Below are 22,420 nucleotides of genomic sequence, written 5' to 3' on the forward strand. Positions count from 1 at the left end.
ACACAGCCGTGAAGCGGATAGCGGGGAGTGGCCAGCCAGGCGGCGAGTGTAGGCGCGTGGTGTTTTTGCTTTCTTTGTCCGAGGACACAACTCACCTGTCCAGAATCGCCGCATTGATTTCAGCAAGACCCAGCAGGCCTTGCAACAACAGACTGCCCTTGATATTGGGCTCCAGCTGCGAAGCCTCCGTACGAGCCGACCTCCGGTTCTGCCATGCCGCGTATTTGGCTGCTGCAGCAGCCGCTTCCTCGGCGGCCTTGTCGACTGCATCCTCGGGGAGCTCGTCCTTATCTTCGGGCTCGGCTTCACCGCTCGACAGCGCCATAAATGTCTGACATGGTAAGTTCGGCAAGATTAGTGGGCCGAGGCCGATCAAAATCCTCACTGGGAATGTCTTGAGAGCCATTATACAAGGCACCATCGCGGCCGTTTCCTGTTCTGGCAAGTCCAACGCAGATCTGAGCAGCTAGACAGATCAGCGCTAGATCCTAGTTCTCTCCGCTAGTCCACTCACATCCAAAATCAAAGGCTGAGCGTCCGTTATCTTCGCCCCTCGCTCAACTAACGCCTGCAGTACACTTATCCGCCCAGTTTCTACACTGTCAGCTTGGACCTAATGACCGGTGTATGGCGACTGACTGATCATCCCCTTTCCACCCGCTACGGCCTTACATTCCCTCACGACGCCTTGTAATCCCTCCAGTTCCAGTCGTCCAATTGCACGGGCCACGACGTAGTTGGCAGTAGGGTGTCCGGCGAGTCTTCCGATCTTGCCGACGAAGTATGTTTGCCATATCGCGGCAAAGATCCGGGCGGAAGAGGTGATGAGGATGGTTTCGAGCAAGTGGGTACCGGGTTGGGTAGTGAATAGGGAGGGAATGTAGAGTTTCGCTACGAGAGTCTGGTCGTTCACTATCGAGATCAGTTGGCTGACGTGGATCGATCAAGCAGGCGGGACCACGCACATATCTCCGAGACCAAACCTTCAGTCAGGTTGTCTAGCAGTGAAGCTGCCTTTTCTGCTTCGCCATCTCCTGCTTCCAACTCCAAGAGGGTCTACTGCGTCAGCTTTCTCTCGGCGCACCGGTCTCATGCACGTGCTAAGGCACCTGTGACTTACCTGTACAGCCGGACTTCCCACCACATCCACGCCCACCAGCCTCCACTCCCCTTCATTGATCTTCCCAGCCAGCTCAACCCTGACTTCCCTACCAAGCTCCGTCAACTCCTTGGGTACCTTCCTCTTGACTCCTCCCGCCTTCTCTTTCCCCTTGACACCCACAATGTCGTCATCTCCATCAGCGAGGAACGTCTTCCCCTCGACCGCATGGTTCTTCCTGTACTTCCCACTGCGCTTGGAGCGGACAGCCGTGCCTCCCGGATCACCGCCCGCTAGATCCGGTAGCGCCATATCCGGCGAGAGGACGAGGAAGAGTAGTCGGACGGGCGGAGAGGCGTGGGGATGTGTAAGCAGAGTAGCGAGCGTGGGACGAAGGGATTCAATCAGGCCCGAAAAGAGCGCTTGGGTCGAAGGTAGGACCTGGTCCTCCTCGCTCTTGATGTATCCGTCCATATTGGGCAGCGCCTCTTCCCGGTCCAATGTATCCGCACCAAGCCGGATCCAGCTCTGGACTACGTGACTGCCGAACCGGTGTCGGATGAGAGTCTCCCAGTTGCCCGCTAGCGAATCGCCGAGGATGCGCCGACCGCGGTCACCCATCGACGCCAGGAGGCGCTCGATGACGACTGAGCATTCGGGGTCCGTGGCGAGCTGGAGCTCGTGTGTTCTCAGCTCGCCCAGGATGGACGTGAGGAACTGCTTGCGGTCTAAGCAGTCAGCGGCTAGTAGTCGATAAAAGTGACAAGCCCAACTTACCCTCTCGTTCCTCGCCAACAGAGCTTGTCCCTTCCCAATCCTTGATCTGCTCCTCCACGCCCCGGAAGTACGCCTTCAAATCAGGATCCACTATCCCAAAGGGAAACTCCTGGTCCGCCCTTGGTCCGCGATTCCACTGCGCCTCTCCATTTTCCGGATCAGCGGCGGGCTGACCATCACCGAGAGGGATAAAGTCCGCCGAAGTCGAAGCCGACGCCGACGTCGACGCTGCCGCTAGAGGAGGCACGTAACGTTGCCCAGAGAGCAGTGCCGCTCGAGCAGGATGTATAGCCGACGGACCAGCCACCGGCTGGGATGGCGCAGAGTATTGTTGTTGCTGGTGCGGAGCAGTGTCTGGGTGGAAAGGCCTGACGTCGATTTTCACCTCGATAGGTGCAGCATGGCGAGACTCTCCTTCGTCCGCCTGCTTTGTCTTTCTCTTTCCGCGCTTTCTGACCTGTTCTTTGGGCATGATGAGGGATGTATAGAAAAGGTGAAGTAGAGCGAAGTATTGACATGCAAATTTCCGAAATCTTCTCGGCGGCGGTGAGGCAAATGGAGCCCCGCATACGAGATTTACTGCATGACTGCTTGCCTAATACAGTGGCTGCGCTGCTCGCTCTATCCTCTATATAGCCGCTATAGTGGAAGTCCACAGATATCACAGTCCTGCGCCCCCGCCTCATTTTCATACGTGCAATGTGGGCACACCTTGGCTCCACCTCCCCCGCCGGCTATAGCATCACCTCCGCCCCCTGACCCGCTCCCTCGGGGTGGCGAGTCGATGCCCATCTCGCCGAATTGAGGTGTAGGCGTCTGCGCCGAACGTCCTCCGCCATTGGCTTGACCGTTGGCACGGGATGGACCTGAGCTTTCGGCGAGAGCGCAGAGCGTGCCCCAGCCTCCACTAGCCAGCAGGTGAGCGAGAGCGGCCGAGTCTGACCTGTGGGCATGTTGGGTTGCTGCCCGACAAAGCAATTTTTGTTCTTCCTAAAAACATCAGTCCGATTGTGCATACATCGTTGGGCAAAGACTCACCAGACTGAACAGCCCCTGCATACACAGAAACGCCACGAGATGCCAATCGCTCAACCACTTGCCCACCTCCTTCTTGATTCTCTCCGGCCATGTCTGCACGTCCCCGACATCCGCGTCCGAGTCCCGTACAATCTTGGACAATTGCGAAATGACCAGCTCGAGCGACTGATCTTGCAGTCCTGGGCGGTTCTCGGGCGCAAAGTCGTTGGCGAGGAAGAGGGGTTTGGGGTCGACAGGAAAACCGTTGGTCACGTTGACAAAGAGGTATTCTACAGGGAAGGTGGGCTTGGCCGGCATCTTGACTTGGAGGTTGTATTCGTTCTTGAAGCTGCGGGTCAGCTATTTGCTCCGGGCGGAAGGTGTGCCAGAGATTCCCTTAGCTGACGTACCTGTAGAACACTTCAGGGATATACTCTCCGTCTTCCGCATTTCTGACACGTACCACACCCGGATCTACCGTCGCCTCCACTATCCCAGCTCGGACCATCTCTTCCGCTTGCTCCGTTGCTTGCCATGCGATGACATCGATCCCTCCTTCCTCCGTGCCGGTCAAGCAGCAAGTGACAAATCTTGAGCTGAAGTGGCCTGTTGGCGAGGCTTTTGTGGGCAGAGGGTGCGATCTTTGATATGCCGCCGACATGAGCATTTCGAGTGAGGAGGCGGTATACGACTGGGCGTGGCGCTTGTAGAGTAGTTTGGTGATGTCGTCCGGTGATCTGACAAGATCAGCTTGAGCACGCACAGCTAGAGCAGATCGCGGAGCTCACGGTGTCAGATCGGTGTATATCATCCCTACCACCCCAAGTCCCTTCTCGCACCACGCCGCAATCTCCCCTACCCGATCCTGATCCTCCCACGGCGTCTCCACCGTCAGCCCATCCAGCTCTCCCTCCTGTCTCGGCTCCCATACCGCCTCAACGACCACCTTGGTCCCCATCGGCACAATCTCATACTTGTCATAGCGTCCCATCAAGAATGCGAACCGCTGGGTCCCCGTCCGCCGCCATGCCGAAATGATATTATCGATGATTTGCGGTGATGCGAATTCGACATGGTCGACCATACGGTATGATTGGGAGTTGAGAGTAAGCGCGGAGGGTTGACATGTGGAACAGATTCCAGCGGGGAAGGGGGCGTGTCCGCCGGTCGGACATGGGGTTTGAACGGAGAGGGAGATTTGGTTCAGTGGGGGAAGGTGAGTGTTGGCTGACGAGGAGGAGGTGGCGGCTGGGCGGTTGACCATGAGTTTGCGGAGGTAGGCGTTGAATGACAGATGTTTAATTTGATTCTCAGCTTGATACTTGGCGTCATATGGCTGAAGTGTCAGCTAAGGCACTCTCTCCCACCGATGATAAGAGCTTATGAACTCACCTCAAGAGGCATGCAGTAATCGCACATGCCCTTCTCGCCATGTCGACAGAAGTTGGTATCCCGCTTCCGATGTATCTTTCCATCCTGCTTCTGCCAATACAGGTCCACCTCGGGCTCGATCACGTGCGACAGGTCCGGCAGGGGGATAGTATTGGGCAAAGGCGGATCGGTATGGGTGTGAGGATGTGATGGGTCCGGCTGACTGGGATGAGGGGCGGTGGAGCTCGAAGCGGACGTAGTGGGGTGAGAGTTTGGATTCGCTTGAGACTGCTTATACGATAGGAAGAGCAGGTCGCCATGTCTAACCATCAACAGCTGGACCAGAAGACGGCTGACGAAGCGGCTCACGTGAATCCCATATCCCCGACTTTACGTCCCTTGAGCGCGTCAAACGGGACGGACTCGCCTTTGTCACCAGGCTGATTACTAAGCTTCAAGCTAGACCGGTCGATCGTCGCCGCATCAGCTTGAGGAAGCTGGTCCATCATCATTTGTGCAAAGTCCTCGCCGGTCGTGTCGGGCGTGACGTTGAGGCGGGCTGTGCCGCTCGGTGAGCGGATTCGAAGAAGCTAGGTCTGTCAGCTGAATTCCCATATTATCTACTGTGGACGTGCTCACCATAGTATGGTATGCCTGACTATAGGATGAGGTACGGTGGAAGGTGTATACAAGTTGAGCTGCACGAGCTTGGCTTGACACCGCGTACGTCAGTACTTGACGTCTTGACCGAGGCGGTCATCGCCGAAGGGGTGGTCAGAGCAGGGATGGGTGGCAAGGCGTCTATACCTTCCCGACGATGACCATATTGGGGTTGAACGAGTAGGGTTGTGAGAAGCCAGGCCGCGACGGCGACGGTCGCCCACGCTCGCTCACGCGTCTCCTAGGCCGAGTAATGATGCAGCTGGAAGCAGAAGAGGCTGACCACAGCGAAGCTCCAACCGGATCGATCAGCCAGTCGCTCTACTTTGATCATCTATTCATCTATTTTCTATGTCGCATCCTCGCAAGGCATCGCGGATTCTTAGCTAAGGCTACAGGTAACTACTCATCCTCGCTTACAAGCCCTTGACCAGCTCGTTGACGGGCATCCCCTCAAACGCAATCTTGTACACCTTCTCAAAGAGCGGGTACCCCTTCGTCCTCCGCCTGGCGAGCAAGAACCGGTTGACCTCCTCGGACGTGAGCGTCCCCTGGAGCTTTTGGCCATTGAGGAGCTTCTTCTCGATCACGTCGAAAGGCTGGCCGGTCTTGGCGAACTCTTCGGCGCATTTACGGTTACGGCCGCCGTAGCATGTGGTGATGAGGTCGGCGATACCTGCTGACTCGTTCGAAAAGCTGCTTGTCAGCTTGATGCCATGAGTCACAGAAGAAGCTACTCACGTCTCAGCCTTGGAGCCAGCGAAGAACTCGAGACAGAACCCCCTCATCTCCTGCAGACCGATTCTCAGAATCGCCGCCTTGGTGTTCCCGCCCATGCCCATCCCGTCCACCATTCCCGCGGCCAGCGCGACGATATTCTTCAACGCGCCCGACAGACTGACGCCCGCCACATCATCTACTGTCGCAACGCGGAAGTCCGGACTGTCGAAGACCGCCTCCCAGAGCAGCGCGTCCGCCCGTCCCGGTACACCGATGGTAGTCTCGCAGAACTGCCCCTTGGCAACTTCGAGAGCGATGTTGGCGCCGGAAAGTGCCGAGGTGGGGATGCTGAGCTGGGCCTCGATGAGGCTGGCAAATGTGGAGATGTCGGTGCCGTTCACCTCGACACCCTTGATGGCGGTGATGGCGCGTGCGCCGGGAGTGAGGATGCCAGGTGCCGAGATTTCGCGGATGACAGTGTGAAGGAATTGATGGGGTGTGACAAAGACAATCAGGGTGGCATCCTTGACGACGTCTTTGAGGTGAGGGGTGGCGACGAGGTTGCGGGGAAGGGGGATATCGGGGAGGTACCGAGAATTGAGGTGTGTCCGGTTGATGACCTCAGTCAGTTTCTTGCCGTTGACCTAAAAGTCAGCATTTTGTACGTCCTTCGACATCAAGTCAGACTCACCTGCTTCTCTCGCACCCACATGCGCACTTCCGAGTGGAACTCGTCGTGCCGCTTCCATGCATTCTCTGCAGCAATCTTTGCCAGAGCAGACCCCCATGATCCCGACCCAATGACGGCGATCTTGTGCTTGCCGCTCTTGAGTGGGGATGGCGGTAGTTGAGGCGCAGGGGACGAGGGGCGCGTGAAGGCGGGAGTGGTGAGGTTGGAAGGAGGGTCGATAGACATGTCGGACATGGGCTGAGCGAGGGGAGAGGCACTGGATGAAGACATTGCGTGTATGGTGTGCTTTTCGTTACTGATTATTGTAGATGGACTTTAGACAGAGATGAAGTGCAATATGATCAGTGTTATAATGAGCTGTCACCTCTTGCAACGTGGTGCAAGTTTTCCCCTGCCCGTCAGACACCTCGGGGCCGCTCGTCACACATCACCGAGCCAAGAGACATCCCCAGTTCCGAAGGGTCCGACCCGTCCAAGGGTCCAGACCGGCTCTGACAAGGTATACATCATCCCGCGCCGCGTTGTTCCCGACCGTGTCCGCCTCTAGATCTCGGTAAAGCCGCCGAGAAAGCGTCAGTATGCTGCCGACGTGGTTTGCGCAGAAGGGGGCGCAAGGTGGGAGAAGGAGGGTGTTTCAAATTTTTCCAAGATAAGGCAGATACAGGGTGATGACGTCATGACATCATGCTAAGCCGGCGGTAATGAACGCCTCTTTCCCTTAAGGCGAAGTTTTTTTCGCTCTCCGACCTCCGCAGTCTCCGTCGGGCCTAGGGTGGAGGTGGTCTCTCCATGCGTGACAGAGGTGGAGTGACCAAGGACAGCCCGTCGCCCCGAAGGCATATCCCCAAATGTCGGGAACCCGAGACTGAGCCAAGTCAGACTGACATCAGAGGTGAAAATTCTGAGTCCGCCTGCAGCTGTTGATAAAACCTCCGACTTGTCTTGGTTCTCCTCCAACATCTCTCAAGTACAGCCTCACAGCACCACTCACTCACACTACACACACCACATACACCCTCACTCACCATGTCCGTTTTCACCAAGCAAGCCTTCACCATGTCGGCCATGCCAACCCCTGCCAACTCCGTCCCCGCCTCGGTTGCTCCTACCCGTCGCAGCTCCTTTGCCCACGCTCAGAGCTCCGGCTCTGGCAGCGGCGCCATGACCCCCGCTACCGACCCCCACATCGTCCACATCAACATCGAGTCGGTGCTCTTTGACATGGACGGAACCCTCATCAACTCCTCTCCCGCCGTCGTCAAGGCTTGGGAAATGTTCGCCGAGACGTACCCTCTTGACCTTGACGACATCCTCCACTCGGCGCACGGTATGCGCACCATTGACGTCCTCAAGAAGTGGTGCGGTATCTCCGACCCTGCCACGCTCGAGAAGGAGGTCATCCGGTTCGAGTCCAAGATCCTCCAGGCGGCTGAGGATATGGCAAAGGAGACGGGCAAGAGCGGGATTGAGGTCCTGCCAGGTGTCAAGCACCTCTTGGATAGCCTGAGCGAGGAGAAGGAGACTAGGGGAGGCGAGGAGAAGTGGGCTATTTGCACATCATGTACGTCTATATCTTTGGATGCGTGACCTAAGCTGACCCTCAGCCACCTTCTTCTACGCTGGAAAAGCCATCCCCATTGCCGGCCTCACCACCCCCAAAATCTTCGTCACCGCCGACTCTGTCACCCGTGGCAAGCCCTTCCCTGACCCTTACCTCCTCGGTGCCGAGGGATGCAACGCCTCCCCCTTCGAGTCCCTCGTCGTCGAGGATGCACCCACCGGTATCCGCGCCGGTAAGGCAGCCGGCTGCCGCGTCCTCGCTACTTGCACATCCCACGACCGCGCCTCGCTGGAGAAGGAGCGTCCCGACTTCCTCGTCGAGGACCTCTCGCACGTCTCAGCCAAGTGGGACCCGGAAACCAAAACCTTCGCCATGGTCATTGAGCAGCCTATCGACCGGGTGGACCCCCGCGCCACACCTGACGCCACCCCCGTCATGACACCCGCTGGCTCGCGTATGAACTCGTTTTCGGGCGGAGACAGGGCGGCGGCCACTAGCGGATGGAAGGGATCGGATGAGTTGACAGGGAATGATTCGGTCGTGGGGTCGCCAGTGCCGTCCAGGCCGGGATCGCCAGGTGCGGAGGACCGGGATTTGGCGGAAGTCAACAACAGGGCGACGCAGGGGCTGCCGCAGCAGAGCCAGGGGGTGACGCTGGATGCGTTCAAGAAGGCGTTTGCTGGGAATGCCATGAAGCCGAGGAGGGAGCTTGACCTGGAGGAGTAGATTAGCTTTTAGATCGTCAGTGTAGCCTTCCATAAACCATAGACCGTTAGACGGGATAGATGAGATGTAGCGTTTGATATGCAGACCAAAGCAGTTGAGGATGGAGCCCGACCTGGAGGTGTGGATCGACAAGCTATGGTCCAGGCGGGACGCTTCATTTGAGCGTCCTAATATTCTACGACAACCCTCTGTCAAGTAGATCAGGCGCTACATCTTGGTACTCGAGTATAATGGTGATTGGTACAACAGCGGTGACTTCGAAACGAATGATCTAGCTTGGTCGCTCCTCGCCGCCAATCTACGCAATCAGCGATACTCTGAAATCCCACCGGACAGTATACCGCGATGCTGAGGAGGAGCACTCACAGCCATCTCCTCCGTATTGTACGAGCTGGTCGCAGCCCTCGTGCCATCCTCAATCCCACTGTCGTCCGCTACAGCAGTGATCCCACTCCGGTCTAGCACGTCCGTCGCCTTCTTGGCTGCTCCCAGTGCGCTCGAAGCTGCAAAGGTCTCAGCGTGTACTGCATGAATCCCACGACGGCGGGACTAGAACTCACTAAGGGACGATTTGGCCTGGTCCAGGAAGGTCGGGTCCTCTTTGATACTGTGCGACGGCAGGGCATCTGGGGTCTCTGTTCCGTGTTGATTGGCTTCCGCATCCATGTTGATTGGTTGTTATTGATATGGGTTGAGGTGTGTATACAGTGAGAGATGCTGGGTGATTGTTAGATGTGAGGTTCGGGTCTGTTTCATTCAATGACCAGTTAGTTCACTGGGCATGGCGTACCCATGGCGGGAGAGACAGTTAGTGACGTCATGATAGCCGCTCTAACCGGCCCCGGTCATGGCACCTGTAGGTCAAGGTCGATTGTGAGCTGCATATTGCACTGTGCATGAGACTTCGCAGGGCCGAGAAGGATAATGGTGAGACATCTCTATCAGCTATGTCCGTGAAAGCCTTGATGGACGGATCAGCATCTTGACCATCAGAGTGTATGTAGGCATACGCACTTGCAGTGGGGCAAAGTGGGGGGATCGGCTGATCTGTCCGCACAGATCCGCCGCACGGTGTGGAGGCCGCTTGGCTTCTCTCCCTCTTTTGCCTCAGCTAGCCCATGTAGACATGTCTTGCTAGCCCAATTCAAGCTTAGCAATCGAAGCTACATAGCTCCCCGACTGCTGCTGCTGCTCGGCAGAAGCATTTTCCCCGGGCCAGTCTGTGGGCCGTACAGTAGGACGGCGCTTCTTCGGCGTATTTCTCGATTGGACCTCGCATCCGCTCGCATCGCTTTGAAGGTCAGACGGCGTACATTCCCATCCTGTCAGGACGACTTCGCCTCTTTATCTCATTCAATCTTCGCGGTCGCAAGTCAGTGGTCCTATACACTTTTGATCGATATCAGTCGAGCAAAGTCGCAAGGCGTCGTATCAAAGGACGCCCTTACCGCCGATCCTTTCTGCTGAGTCTGAAACTCACCCCTCTTACTCGTTACTCGTGATATCGAGCTATACTGTGAGCTTCCCCTTCTGCCTTGTCTCATGCGACATTACTTTTATATACCAAGTGAAGACTACAGCTAACATGCCGCCTTCCAGATACCCACCCCCTCTGTCCCTTCGCTGCGTAGCGGCATCTTGCCCTATCCCCATAACCATCATGCTCCTCCTCGTCCTCTACTTCTCGGTCTTCTTCCTCATTGACCGGTCGACTCTCGCCCAGAACATCGCCTTCCCAATATATGCTTTGCAAGACGGATCCGGCTCGACACCCGAGGGAGGAAGCGGATCCCCTACCGCTTCGTCACCACGGTACACCCAAACAGGCGTCTACTTCAATTCGACCGGAACGGCCGCCTACGCGTCGGCGACACTCTACAATCCCGCCGCTGCCCCAACGCCCAACTACTTCGACTCGGTCCCTCCGGGCTATACTTCCCCTCAAGCCCCCGCCCCTCTCAACCGTACCTCTCTCAACCCCTCTCCGCGATGGGACGCCGCCTACACCAAAGCGCGAGCCTACCTCTCCAACTGGACTCTCGAGGAGAAAGTCCAGCTCGCCACCGGCGCAGGCTGGCAGATCGGTCGGTGCCTCGGAAACATCCCCGCTATCCCCTCCCAAAAATTCCCCGGTCTGTGCCTGCAGGACTCACCCCTCGGCGTCCGGCTCGCAGACTACGTATCGGCGTTTCCGGCGGGGATCAATGTGGCGTCCACGTTTGACAAGGATCTGATGTATGCCAGAGGATATGCGATGGGGGAGGAGTTCAAGGGCAAGGGAGCGAACGTTGCGCTGGGGCCAGCGACGAACATGGGTCGAGTGGCGGCTGGCGGCAGGAACTGGGAAAGCTTCGGGGGTGATCCATATCTGTCGGGATGGGCGACCGAGATGACGGTCAAGGGCATGCAGGATGCGGGTGTCCAGGCTGTGTGAGTGAGATCAATCTGGTGGGATGGAGCAGAAGCTGATTCCGCAGAGTCAAGCACTATGTCGGAAACGAAGTCGAGCGGAAGCGCGAGATGTCCTCCTCCAACATCGACGACCGGACCCTACGTGAGATCTACGTCCACCCATTCCTCCGAGCGGTCCAGAGCGACGTCGTCTCCGTCATGGCATCCTACAACCTCATCAACGGCAGTTGGGCCAGCCAAAACGCGCAAACGCTCAACCAGATCCTCAAGACGGACCTCGGCTTTCAAGGCTACGTCATGTCCGATTGGCAAGGGACGCACTCGGGCGTCCTGGCCGCCATCAACGGGCTGGATATGACCATGCCGGGCGATATCGTCTTCAATTCCGGTGACAGCTATTTCGGGTACAATCTCACGGCGGCGGTACGCAACGGGAGCGTCAGTACGGCTCGGCTTGAGGATATGGCGGAGCGGATACTGGCGGGGTGGTTCTTGGTTGGACAAGATGAGGGGTATCCGGCTGTGAACTTCGATTCGTTCAGACGGTTGTCGACTCTGAACAATTCGCACGTCGATGTGAGAGCGGATCACGACGTGTGAGTGATAGCATCCACAGCCAGGAGGAAAGCTGATCATACAGGGTCATTCGGGAGATCGGAGCAGCTTCAACCGTCCTGCTTAAGAATGTCAACTCTACCCTCCCCCTCAAGCGCCCCCGATCCATCTTCCTCGCCGGCTCAGATCTCGCCCCCTCCCCTCGCGGTCCGAACGGCTTTGAAGATCGCGGCGGTCTTAATGGCACCCTCGCTATGGGTTGGGGATCAGGTACCGCGGAATTCCCCTACCTCGTGGACCCACTCACCGCCATCTCCTACCAAGCACGGCATGACCGGTCCCTCCTCGACTGGCACTTTGACGACTGGGACCTCAAGACCCTTCAGGCACGCGCGCAGACCGCTCAGGCGGACCTGGTGCTCGTCGGCGTTCACTCGGACTCGGGCGAAGAGTACATCACGTACGACGGGAATGTCGGGGATCGGAACAACCTCTCTGCGTGGAATAACGGCGACAATGTCGTGCTGGCAGCGGCGAACGTCTCATCCAATGTCGTGGTCATCGTCCACTCGGTCGGGCCGATGGATATGGAGAAGTGGATTGAGCATCCGAATGTCACGGCGGTATTGTGGGCGGGTTTGCCAGGACAGGAGAGCGGCAACTCTTTGGTGGATGTGCTGTATGGCGCGTACAGCCCGTCGGGGCGATTACCGTATACGATCGCCAAGCGGCGAGAGGACTATCCGGCCGATATCGACTATGTCCCCGTCCGAGGCCCACCGTATCAGCCCCAGGTCAACTACACGGAGGGACTCTTCATCGATTATCGCCATTTCCAGGAAAGGAAAATCACGCCTCGGTACCCTTTCGGATTCGGATTGTCATACACCAAGTTCAACTATACCAACCTCCTCATTACTCCCCTGACCCAAACGTCCAACATCCAGGAACACCACTCGCGGAACGTCCATCATGCCGGTGCATCCGGCGGCAACACGACTCAAGTCGGCTCATCTCTTACCCCATACCTCCAAGACCCATTCTACCATGTCTCCATCGACGTCCAGAACGTGGGCAATATTACAGGCTGCGAGGTGCCACAGCTCTACCTGTCTTTCCCGGCGAGTACGGGCGAGCCGCCCAAGGTGCTTAGGGACTTTAGCAAGGTCAAGCTCTGGCCATGGGATGCGAAGCGGGTCGAGTGGACTTTGAGCCGGTATGATTTGAGTATATGGGATGTGGCGGCGCAGAGGTGGAAGATACCGGACGGGGAGATGGGTGTTGTGGTTGGCAAGGATAGTGCGGATGAGGGGGTCAAGGGGATGTTCTGTCCGGGGCAGTGCTAGGGTTGGAATGGGGAGATTGAAAGAGGGATCTGAGGGGAATCCAGCTCATCTCATGTCTATAATCTGTTGTCCTAGCTTTGCTTTATTATGTAGCTGTAGCATCTTGACTGTCCCGGCTTCTACGTGCCCTCCTCTCTCGCCGAATGCTCCTCGTTAACGCCCTCACCTCGCTCTCGCCGACCGCCCTGCGCCGAAACTACGCCTAGCAGGGCGCTGGAAAAAGGGGAGCGCCCAGTGGGCTAGGGAGTGATGGTCGGTGTGCGGGCCGATTTCTTGTGCGTCTTCTGTTGAGGTTCGGCGACAAGAAAGCTACGCCGATTCCTTGGCCGTGGCCGAGTCCAACTCTTGTTGATCGCTGTCCGCTGCCCCGTCCTCCTCGTAATAGTCCCCCTCGTCAGACTCGGAGTCTGCACTGTCTTCCGGACGTACTTCCTCCGCCACGGGCTCGGGATCACCGAATCCTTCGGGCCTGTCCCATGAGTGTCTATCACTATAATGGTCGACCCAAGTCAGACTAACCATTCTCCACTCCGCTTGAAATCCCTAACCTCCTTCCCACTCAATACCTGCACGATCTCACCCACCAGCCTCTCTTCCCCGCCCTTTGGATCAGCCGGAAAGAGCTTCACAAAAGCAAAGTCTCCCCTCGCAACCAACACCGCGCCCCGCCCGCGCAGCTTGCTGCTGAGTTCGACGAGACGGGGCGTGCCCGTCGTATCGACCGATGAGAAGTTGTTGGAGCCTTGAGGTGGGCCCAGGTGGACGAGGAGATGGTCTGCGGGGAGGGAGGTGGGTGTAAAGTCGAACGTGGGGGCTTTGGGGCGGGGCATGGTCGGCTGGAGGTGATGTGTGATGGGCGAATGCACAAGTGAGGAAGGTTTGAAAGGAATCCAAGCGCTCTCGTAATTTCCCGTTTCAGGTGGTCGGATATAGCCGATACGGCGTCACAAGGTGGGGAAAGTTTGGGCGACACAGGTTGGCTGTAGTATGCATGCAGAGCAGTGAGCAGACTGCAAGGGAGAGGCGGCTGAGATCATGCAGACTGGGAACTCAGGTGCGAAAAAAGAGGGAGGCTAGACAAATAGAATCTCGTAGAAAGCCCTACGAAACCGAGCGAAAATCCTTCATTCGACGCCACCCGGGCGCCCATCTGAAGCTTCTTCTCGGATCTTGGTCTTGCCTTCATCAACCACCTTGTAGGACCATAGCTCTTCTCTACATATCACCACCTTGCCTCACCTAATCCAGAGCGCAGCCGCGTTCGATGGCACGGTTCCAAGACCTCCCCCTCGAAACACTTTCACACGCAATCTCCCTCCTCGCGCCCCCGTTCTACGCCGATAATCGGGACGAGAACGCCCCTCCCGCGCAATACCATCGCTACCTCGACCCTCCTCCCTTCTCTGGCGCAGCTGTCACTGGACAGATCTCGCAAGTCTCGAAAGCATGCCATGTGCTCCTCGAGGCGTCGCGGCCGTGGTTGTGGGAGAGCGTGGATGTGCAGGGCGGAAGAGGGTGGTTGGCCATCGTCAATGCCCTGACGGAGGAGGTGCTGGAGGAGAACAACGAAGATGAGGAAGCAGCTGGACTACCTCCGGCGGCGACTCTGGTGCCTAAGACCCCTACACTTCCTAGCAGGACGCCGCCCTCCATGTTTGCGCCCGTGATCGGCGAACACCCCATTCACCCCTCCTTTGCGCCAGATGCAACTCTGGCGTCTACCCCTATCCTATCCCCGACATGGACAAGTCCCCTCGCTCCGCTCAAGATCGAGGGGCTGCCGATGCCTGCAACAAAGTCCATCCTAACTTCCCCTTCACCCATCATCCTCCCCTCCAAGCTTCGCGGTCGGTCCCGCTCCCCTCGGCGCAGCATCGGATTCGCCGATGAGGGCATACAAGCCGTCATGGATCGCAGTCTGCCGACGTCTATATCCCTACAGCGACCTCCGGGTCTGGCATGGCCGCGCCGTCCGTCGTTCTCGGCAGGAAGGCGTACCTCGCTCAACAACGTCAACAACAGGGAAGAGGATTGCGGAGATATGGAGATGTATGAGGAGGGGATATCTTCAGGGATCGAGGGTATGGATGTCGGGACGAGGAGGGACGGATCAAACGACTCACGGATCCTCACTCCTCCAAGGCCGGAGCCACCGGGACTGCCGCCGGCCGAAGAGGAACACTGGCTCAATTGCAACCCGGAGTTGTTACCGCCACCGGGCCCGTACATCCGCCACTTGAGCTTTGTCAACTTCAGGACGATAGGAAGCAGGAGATCTCAGGAGGAGGCGGTGCGAGGGAGATTCGTTACCGGTGGGAGATTGGAGGGGTTTATCAAGGTAGGTGGAGATTCTCCCTTGATCGAGTGTGTACATATGTCGAACTGCGCTGACAATCAGAATGCGCCAAACCTAGTCTCCCTGTGTATGACCGAATACGTCGACTCTGCTCTGAGCTCGCAAGTCATCGAAGAGCTCTTCTTCCGCGGGACGAAGCGTCCACGGATCAAACGGCGGCTATCGTCTCAACGCGGCTCCTCCCTCTCGCGCATCCGCTCGGTCTCCCTCGGACCCTCGGACACCTCACAAACCCATGATCAGCTTGATCCCCCTCGTCCTACCTATGTTCCGTACGAGCACGAGACAGAGGATCAGCAATGGCGTCGTCGGGCGATGTTTACTCCGCTCGAGGCGTTGGATCTCACGGGGTGTGTCAGCCGGACGTTCCAGGATGGGATGAGGGAGTTCTACGAGCATCACTACGCTCCAGACGAGGCGGTCAGTGAGGAGGAGAGTGGGGGAGATAGGGGACGAGGGAGATCTAGGAAGCGGGCCGCTGGGAATACCTCGTCAACGGAGACGGAGACGGAAGATGAGGGTCATTCTCGGCGAGGGGAACGATCGGCATCTCAAACTCAGCGGCGGCCTCCTATGTTCCCCCATCTGCACCGACTGTCCCTCCGCGGATGCCTCGGTGTCGACGAGAAGATCCTCGATGCTATCCTCCCCTCCTTCTCCGCCCTCACACACCTGGACCTGTCGGGCACCAAGGTCTCCTCGTCCTACCTCACTTCCCTCATCGACCGCTGTCCCCGCTCTTTACGCCTGACGAGCCTTTCCCTCGCTCGGTGTCCCCGCCTCGACCCCTTCGTTGTCGTGCAATTCCTCTGCTTCTCCCCGGCCGTCAACGACCTGCGCGAGCTCAATCTTTACACCAACCGTACCCAGGGCAACGCTCTCCGGTCCGACGACCTCCTACAGCTCATCACCAAAGCTCCTTGCATCAAAAGTGGCAAGCTGCGGTATCTCGACATCTCGTCTGCCATGCTCAAGGCGGAGCATCTTCTGCCGGGTACATTCCCCCCTCAGCCGTCACTCGTTTCTCTCGGTCTATCCCACATACCCCTACTTCCCCTCCCTCCAATCGCTACCTTCCTCCTCCAGCTCGCGCCCAACGTCGAGATTCTCACTCTCACGGGCACAGCAGCGGACACTGCCCTTCGGCCCGCCAATACTGCCCTTCAGCTCACTCTGGAGCTCCACGCACGGCTCATCAATCCCCTCACTACCGTTCCCTTCTCCATGGCCGAGGCGCTCGCGCCTCCCGGCAAGCTCAAGAACCCCGGTCCGTCCCGGCTCCGTGTCATTGAGCTGTCTTCCTCCATCCGGAACTCGATCGGGCCGGAAGGAGGGAGCAACGAGTGGAAAGTCATCCGCTCGAAAGGAGGAAGAGGGTGGTATGTCGACGTATCGGCCGGGTGGATCGAGGAGGTCTTGGAGGATGGCAAGAAGTGGACGTTTGCGAGACACCTGCCCCAGGCCCATCCGTGGCGCAGGTGGTTGATGAGTCTGAGTACGGCGAATGGGAGAGTGAGCAGCGGGGTCGGGTGGCATAGTCGGAAGATGGAGGTGGTCAAGGGGTATGGGATGTTGGGGAGGGAGGAGGGACTGGCGGGTGCGGGTGCTTTTGCTTTTGAGGAGTGACGAATATAATGATTTTTTGGATGGGAAACCGTATCTGCAACTTGATTAGGGAGTCAGATGTTGTGGCGGGAGGGGGAGGTCGGCCCACTCGTGGATGAAGCTACAGCGCCGAGGAGAAGGAGGGAGGCCAGGAAGGAATGAGGAGTTTGGAATTAATATTCCCTCTAGAGGCAATTCTAGGCAATTGCAGCTATGACGTAACTAACTTACCCGGCTATCTTCGCGCGATGGGACCATGCCAAGCAAGCTGTTCTGTGATCTGTACCTACTAGACTCTTATAGTACACTTAGTGTCTAGCTTCGGAAAGGGAGTAATAAGAGATGTTCAGTAATCTCACATACGATGGTGAGGCTCAGTCTACTTTTGAGACTCCGGGCGTGGAAAGAAATTGACAAACGGTGTAGATAAAGTCGCATTCTTCGACCTTCTGGACGAGTACTTTGAGTCCCGACCTCACCTTCTCGGTGGCGGTGGCGGGGGTGGAGGACACGTCACCTCTCCCGTAGCCTCCGCCTCCAGCAACAGCCGCACTCTCCCACCCATGGCCCCGCCCATCGCCGCCGGCCGTACCCTCCCGCCCATGCAATCCCCTACTTCCCCTCCCCCTCGCGCACCCTCCGCCGGCGGTGGCGGTTTTGGCTTCGGCCAACAACAGCAGTCTGGCGAGAAGCCAGATATGGCTACTCGTATGATCATGGGCGGACTCAAGATGGGGACGTCGGGCGCCCGGACAGGATTAGGGATGTTGAGCAAGAATCAGGCGGCGATGGATGCGTTGGGCAAGGTCGGGGCGGCGGCTATCGTCAACTCGGCCCATGGGAGCTTGAACCGCGCCGGAGGACCACAGCAGCAGCAGGGGCAGGGACAGGAAGCGAGTCCGACATCGCCATCCGCGGGGATGGCGGGGATGAACATGTCGGGTCCGCCGCCGGCGAGGGGAGGAGCCCCACCGAGACGCGCGGCGGCGCCGGTCGCAGCGGCCGAGATGGGACAGGCGAGGGCGCTGTACGATTATGATGCGTCGGATGGTGGTGATTTGGGAGTCAAGGAGGGGCAGGTGATATATGTGTCGCAGAAGACATCGGCAGATTGTGAGTACTCTACCTGAAAAGGGGTTGACGCGATGAGAGCGCTGATCAGCTAGGGTGGACATGCGAGGATGCGAACGGAAGGAAAGGCCTGGTGCCTTCCGCATATCTTAAGGAATTGTAGCTTGTCGATCCAAGCTTGCCTAGTAAATTCGATATATTGCGTGAGCATTTCAGACTGTTGGAGCCATTGGCGGTCAAGCCACCCATGCGCCGCCTGACTATAGATTTATAAGCTATTTCGGGGCTGACTCCAGCCAACAAGAGTAGTGAGAACTCATGGCCTGACATCTGAGCGACTCGAAACTCTGTCCGTGAGCCTAACTGCATTCTGCGCCCAACTATAACGTCAACTCTCGATTAAATTGACTCCCAGAGCTCCCGTGGCGCGCGTCACTAACGTACCATCTGGGGAGGCAGCATTTTGCCTAGTATTACCATCGAGTTATATCTGCATCTCTCGGTCAACGGTCATATATACATATGGTCATCCGACGGTAGATCTATTGGAGTACATGATGCGTGCTTGAAAGGTGGAGTATAGGGAATGGATCGTGGCTGCGGCCCTCCGGGCGTCCTCTCAGGGCCCCTCACCATCGTCATCCATGAAGACTTTCATCGCCTGCTTCGCCTCGAAAGCGAGTTGCTGAGTGAGTCGCTCGCGCATGCTCACTTCTGCCTCCAGCGCATCGATGTCGACGGGCTCGCCCTGGCTGAAGCTGGCTTGGCCCTGACCGAAGAGAGTTTGCAATTCTGATCGAATGTCGGGATGAGCTTTCTCAAGGTAGCTGAGGCAATCGTCCTTGCTGCCCGGGAAGGTGAGCCGGTAGTGTTTGACCTCGGACTCCCTCGTCGCAATCGCGAACGGCCTGGTGAAAGGGACGCGCAATGCAGACCCGCTCGCGAAGCTGTGGACCTCAAGCTCGCGCGAGCCGCTGTCGGAGATGCGCAGAACCTCGAGCAGGGGAGACGTATCCCAGTTTTCGTGGTGTACGGAGTTTGAGTCTGCCTTCAGGGAAGAAGCGCCTTCCATCTCTGTGAAGTCTGCATCGTCAAACCCTGGGATCGCGCCACGCGCACGGCGCCGCACGTTGAGTTGATGGGTACCGGGAGTCCTGGCCCACGATTCGACGCCGTCCATCTCGTAACTCCCCTTCTCGCTCATGTTTCGCAAAGCGTTGGAAACCTTGCCGAGAGTCTGACCGCTCGATCTCAGCTTGAGAGCCGCGCCAGAGCGCCTGTCAGTGAACCACGCAACGAACGTATCGTCGGCGGAGCCACTGGTATCGGCTTGGCGTTGCATGGTGATGAGGTGGTTCTGTTCTGGCTTGTGACGCGAGGCTGCTCGTTGTAGTACGGTAAGTTGACCTTGACCGATGAGTGTTGTGAAAACGAGGGGATCGCGTTCGCAGGCAGGCCTTATATACGTAGTCCGCTGAGGGATCCCCCAAGCCCCAGCGAGCTGGCCTTCCGTGACTCACATTGGATTCCTTTCTCCAACGTCATGCTGTGCTGTCTCTCGTGCTAAATTGCGCTCGCAATCTACTCAAACACCTCGCTTACGAGCGCAATTTGCCAGGATTTCCTTTCACCAAGGTCATGCTGTGCTGTCCTACCTGCTAGATTGCGATCGCAATCTGCCCAAACGTCTCGCTTGCGAGCGCAATCTACGACGGGGAACCGAACAAGCACAATCTCGCCCGTCTTCGAACGGAGATCAGCATGAAAGGTCGGAATCAGTGACACGCGTTCCAACATTTCGACTAAGATCTGCAAGTCATCCGTCTTCACCGTGCTGACGTCCTTCTAGTCCCTTTGTTTCCCTACGTGCACCTCGATCGGGTTTGGGGGTCTAGAGGCTCTCCGGCGCCCTGCCCGCTTTTCCCTCTGTCCGAGCGATTTCCACCTGTTTGCCACTTTGCCGGACTGTGCGCTCGTGGGAGCCACTCACTGTATCACTCATTCAGCCAGGACAATCGTGCCCATCCTGACCATCAGAACACGTAGTCTTCGCTGTATATCCGCGGTAGGCGAGTGCAGTACTGTCTGCATAGGCCAATGATGTATTCGAGTATACTTGTACGGAAGCATAGCTTGAAACGTCAATTACCAGCTGGTCGAGGGCATGGTATGAGTCTCACTTCATCAGGCAATCAGCCCACGTCATGGGAGTAAATGTCAACAGGAAAGCCTGCCAAATCTCGACTCGCGTAGAGAAAAGAAACATGCATGTCGAGAAAAGGAAGGAAGGTGGCGGATCAGGGATCAGCAGACATGAGTACTGAAAGTGGAGCAGGTCTACTCGGTGTCCTTCGCGGAAGCCAACCCTAACATTTCCCAATCAAGAGGCAGCGGTGAATCGCCGAGTTTCAGAGTAACGCTTGAACGACTCAGGCAACTCGAACCGGAACTGGGGTAGACTAAGCGCGGCGCAGTCAAAGCAGTCTGGGCCTGTTCCGCCAAATTACTCCACCCATCAGACTGGCGGACTCGCATCTTCGGTCGATCGCGATCAGATGAGTATCGCCTTCGTCAAGATATCAGTCCACGCCGCGATCATCGATTCAGTTACATTTTGCTGGCCATATCGTTCCACTCTACTCTGCCTTATCCCCCAAAACCCTTATACTCCTATCCATCCCACTGAGCACAATCTCCTTGCCCAGCTTGCCCATCCTCGCGCCCGTCAAGACCCCCGCATTCTCCTCAAACTTGAGCAACTCCTCCCAGGTCTTGTTGGCATACACCCGCAGATCCGTACCCACGACAGTAAGGAACTGCGCCGAGGTATCGAAGCGGACTTCTGATACGGTATTTTCGGCCGGCAATTTCCAGGACGAGAGGACGGTAAGTTTCCGGAGATCGATAACGTTGACGGTGGGGTCCGAGTTGGAGGCGGCAGCGAGATAATAGCCGTTCTCGGAGAAGGAGATGGAAGTGACGTCGGACGAGTGGGAGGCGATGGTAGCTGCGAGGGAGGATGCCTGGCGGACATCCCAAACGCGGATGAGACCGTCCTTGGTTCCTCCGCCATGGAGGACACCGTCCGGGTGGGCCGAGAAGGAGGTGTAGGAGAAGGAACCGTCCATCCCGGGAAGAGCGCTGTAGGTGGCCACGCTCTTCGCCTCGGCGATATCGTACAGGCTCCATGTGGAGTCGGTCGATCCGGCAGCGACGTACGCGCCGGACGGGTGAAGACCGAGACCCGTGATTTCCCCCTTGTGCCCCGTGATGCTCCCCTTAGCCTTCCACTTGCCGTCATCCTCTCCCCAGATCCGTACCGTCTTGTCGTCTCCGCCCGAGATGACCACCCGCGGCATACCCTCCTGCTCCCGGAACACAACGTGCTTGACTGCCTTGGTATGCCCCTTGAGCGTGCCCAGCACCTTGGACGCCTCGATGTCGAAGATCTGGACAACCTTGTCCGCGCCTCCTGTGACGATGACGTTGCCGTCAGCGGCGAGATCGAGAGCGGTGATGCCGGCGGGCTTGGTAGCGTGAAGAGAGGGAACGTGGGATGTTTGGGTGTATGAGGCGATACCGTCAGACTTGACGTAACCTGGGGCAGGCTTGCGTTTTCTCCGAGTAGCCGAGAGACTGAAGAATGAGCTGAGTACCGCCAGATATGTGAGGTGTTAGAAGCTCACGCGGTGTTGGTCTCTGTGACCTTCTCCTCCACTTCCACCGGCAAACTCCCCTCCGGCCGCATCTCCACATCTCCAGCCTCCTCCACCTCCTCTTCTGCTGACGCAGGCGCGACCCCAACCGTCTGCTGTATGCTCGCCAGCGCATCCCGCGCCTCATCCCGCTCCTTCATCAAGCGCGCAATCACCCTCGTCGCCGCATCTTCCCTATACAGCGCATTCGCCAGTTCTTGCCTCGACGACTGGAACGCCTTCTTCATTTCGAGGGAGCCGAGCATCATCGAGTCGTATTCGGCCTGGAGGGAGGTGAGGAGAGCGGGGATGGATGTTTGGTTGGCGGGCCGAGGGGGAAGAGTGGATGGTTCTAGTTCGTCAATACAATCATTCCATCTCGGTTGCGAATTCCACTCACTGGCTTTTACCTCTATTAAGTCCTCCTTGGTCAAAGGTTCGCCGGAGATTGGGTCCGTTCCATTCTCCTCTACTCTTTTTAGCTTCGTCCTCCAGTATACCTGAGCGCAGAAGCGTACCGATGTATCGCTCAATCAGAGCTTTTTCGTATACTGTTCCCAACGTCTTTGAGACGACCGGGACGGTAGGGGGAGACCCGGAGACTGTGGAGTCAGCGTATTCCCTACACGGCTGTCTGAGCCACTCACTAGCACAGAAGAACATGCTGTCTATGGGTCTATGAGGGTAAGGTATGAGGAGCAACACAATAGCAAGTGAGCCTGAGTGAGGTGTGCGCGAAAGCAACCCAGCCAGCCAGC

General features: G+C 57.5%; 10 protein-coding genes across 10 annotated transcripts; 4 read left to right on the plus strand and 6 right to left on the minus strand.

Moving 5' to 3' along the window:
* Window positions 1-613: 613 nt before the first annotated feature.
* On the minus strand, window positions 614-2,348 carry MKK02DRAFT_26555 (armadillo-type protein; the record flags this gene model as incomplete). The annotated part of the gene is made up of 5 exons (XM_053087216.1): window positions 614-929; window positions 962-1,056; window positions 1,121-1,827; window positions 1,877-2,186; window positions 2,262-2,348. 5 exons carry the CDS (start codon window positions 2,346-2,348, stop codon window positions 614-616), a joined length of 1,515 nt encoding a protein of 504 aa, XP_052945005.1.
* Window positions 2,349-2,515: 167 nt separating this feature from the next.
* MKK02DRAFT_36620 (nuclear protein localization protein 4) lies at window positions 2,516-4,770 on the minus strand (the record flags this gene model as incomplete). The annotated part of the gene is made up of 6 exons (XM_053089460.1): window positions 2,516-2,866; window positions 2,915-3,242; window positions 3,304-3,630; window positions 3,682-4,229; window positions 4,286-4,586; window positions 4,634-4,770. The coding sequence occupies 6 exons, from the start codon at window positions 4,768-4,770 to the stop codon at window positions 2,516-2,518; spliced, it is 1,992 nt and encodes a 663-aa protein (XP_052945006.1).
* Window positions 4,771-5,340: 570 nt separating this feature from the next.
* Window positions 5,341-6,560, minus strand: MKK02DRAFT_36621 (putative glycerol-3-phosphate dehydrogenase; the record flags this gene model as incomplete). The annotated part of the gene is made up of 3 exons (XM_053089461.1): window positions 5,341-5,620; window positions 5,666-6,288; window positions 6,336-6,560. 3 exons carry the CDS (start codon window positions 6,558-6,560, stop codon window positions 5,341-5,343), a joined length of 1,128 nt encoding a protein of 375 aa, XP_052945007.1.
* Window positions 6,561-7,361: 801 nt separating this feature from the next.
* On the plus strand, window positions 7,362-8,622 carry MKK02DRAFT_32700 (putative phosphatase; the record flags this gene model as incomplete). Its single annotated transcript, XM_053088557.1, has 2 exons — window positions 7,362-7,896; window positions 7,940-8,622. 2 exons carry the CDS (start codon window positions 7,362-7,364, stop codon window positions 8,620-8,622), a joined length of 1,218 nt encoding a protein of 405 aa, XP_052945008.1.
* Window positions 8,623-10,207: 1,585 nt separating this feature from the next.
* MKK02DRAFT_36623 (putative beta-glucosidase) lies at window positions 10,208-12,935 on the plus strand (the record flags this gene model as incomplete). Its single annotated transcript, XM_053089462.1, has 4 exons — window positions 10,208-10,309; window positions 10,400-11,052; window positions 11,100-11,630; window positions 11,675-12,935. 4 exons carry the CDS (start codon window positions 10,208-10,210, stop codon window positions 12,933-12,935), a joined length of 2,547 nt encoding a protein of 848 aa, XP_052945009.1.
* Window positions 12,936-13,244: 309 nt separating this feature from the next.
* MKK02DRAFT_32702 (uncharacterized protein) lies at window positions 13,245-13,765 on the minus strand (the record flags this gene model as incomplete). The annotated part of the gene is made up of 2 exons (XM_053088558.1): window positions 13,245-13,404; window positions 13,455-13,765. The coding sequence occupies 2 exons, from the start codon at window positions 13,763-13,765 to the stop codon at window positions 13,245-13,247; spliced, it is 471 nt and encodes a 156-aa protein (XP_052945010.1).
* A 205-nt stretch (window positions 13,766-13,970) lies between these two features.
* MKK02DRAFT_36639 (uncharacterized protein) lies at window positions 13,971-16,917 on the plus strand (the record flags this gene model as incomplete). Its single annotated transcript, XM_053089467.1, has 4 exons — window positions 13,971-13,989; window positions 14,216-15,273; window positions 15,334-16,724; window positions 16,788-16,917. The coding sequence occupies 4 exons, from the start codon at window positions 13,971-13,973 to the stop codon at window positions 16,915-16,917; spliced, it is 2,598 nt and encodes an 865-aa protein (XP_052945011.1).
* A 321-nt stretch (window positions 16,918-17,238) lies between these two features.
* MKK02DRAFT_32704 (uncharacterized protein) lies at window positions 17,239-18,130 on the plus strand (the record flags this gene model as incomplete). The annotated part of the gene is made up of 3 exons (XM_053088559.1): window positions 17,239-17,263; window positions 17,323-18,009; window positions 18,063-18,130. The coding sequence occupies 3 exons, from the start codon at window positions 17,239-17,241 to the stop codon at window positions 18,128-18,130; spliced, it is 780 nt and encodes a 259-aa protein (XP_052945012.1).
* Window positions 18,131-18,586: 456 nt separating this feature from the next.
* MKK02DRAFT_43916 (uncharacterized protein) lies at window positions 18,587-19,309 on the minus strand (the record flags this gene model as incomplete). The annotated part of the gene is made up of 1 exon (XM_053092676.1): window positions 18,587-19,309. One exon carries the CDS (start codon window positions 19,307-19,309, stop codon window positions 18,587-18,589), a length of 723 nt encoding a protein of 240 aa, XP_052945013.1.
* Window positions 19,310-20,603: 1,294 nt separating this feature from the next.
* Window positions 20,604-22,325, minus strand: MKK02DRAFT_43917 (putative nuclear matrix protein NMP200; the record flags this gene model as incomplete). Its single annotated transcript, XM_053092677.1, has 5 exons — window positions 20,604-21,603; window positions 21,654-22,014; window positions 22,063-22,131; window positions 22,181-22,264; window positions 22,310-22,325. 5 exons carry the CDS (start codon window positions 22,323-22,325, stop codon window positions 20,604-20,606), a joined length of 1,530 nt encoding a protein of 509 aa, XP_052945014.1.
* Between the last annotated feature and the right edge of the window lie 95 nt (window positions 22,326-22,420).

Source organism: Dioszegia hungarica (genome assembly GCF_025882075.1).
Source record: "Dioszegia hungarica strain PDD-24b-2 chromosome Unknown MKK02contig_8, whole genome shotgun sequence".
Classification (NCBI taxonomy): domain Eukaryota; kingdom Fungi; phylum Basidiomycota; class Tremellomycetes; order Tremellales; family Bulleribasidiaceae; genus Dioszegia; species Dioszegia hungarica.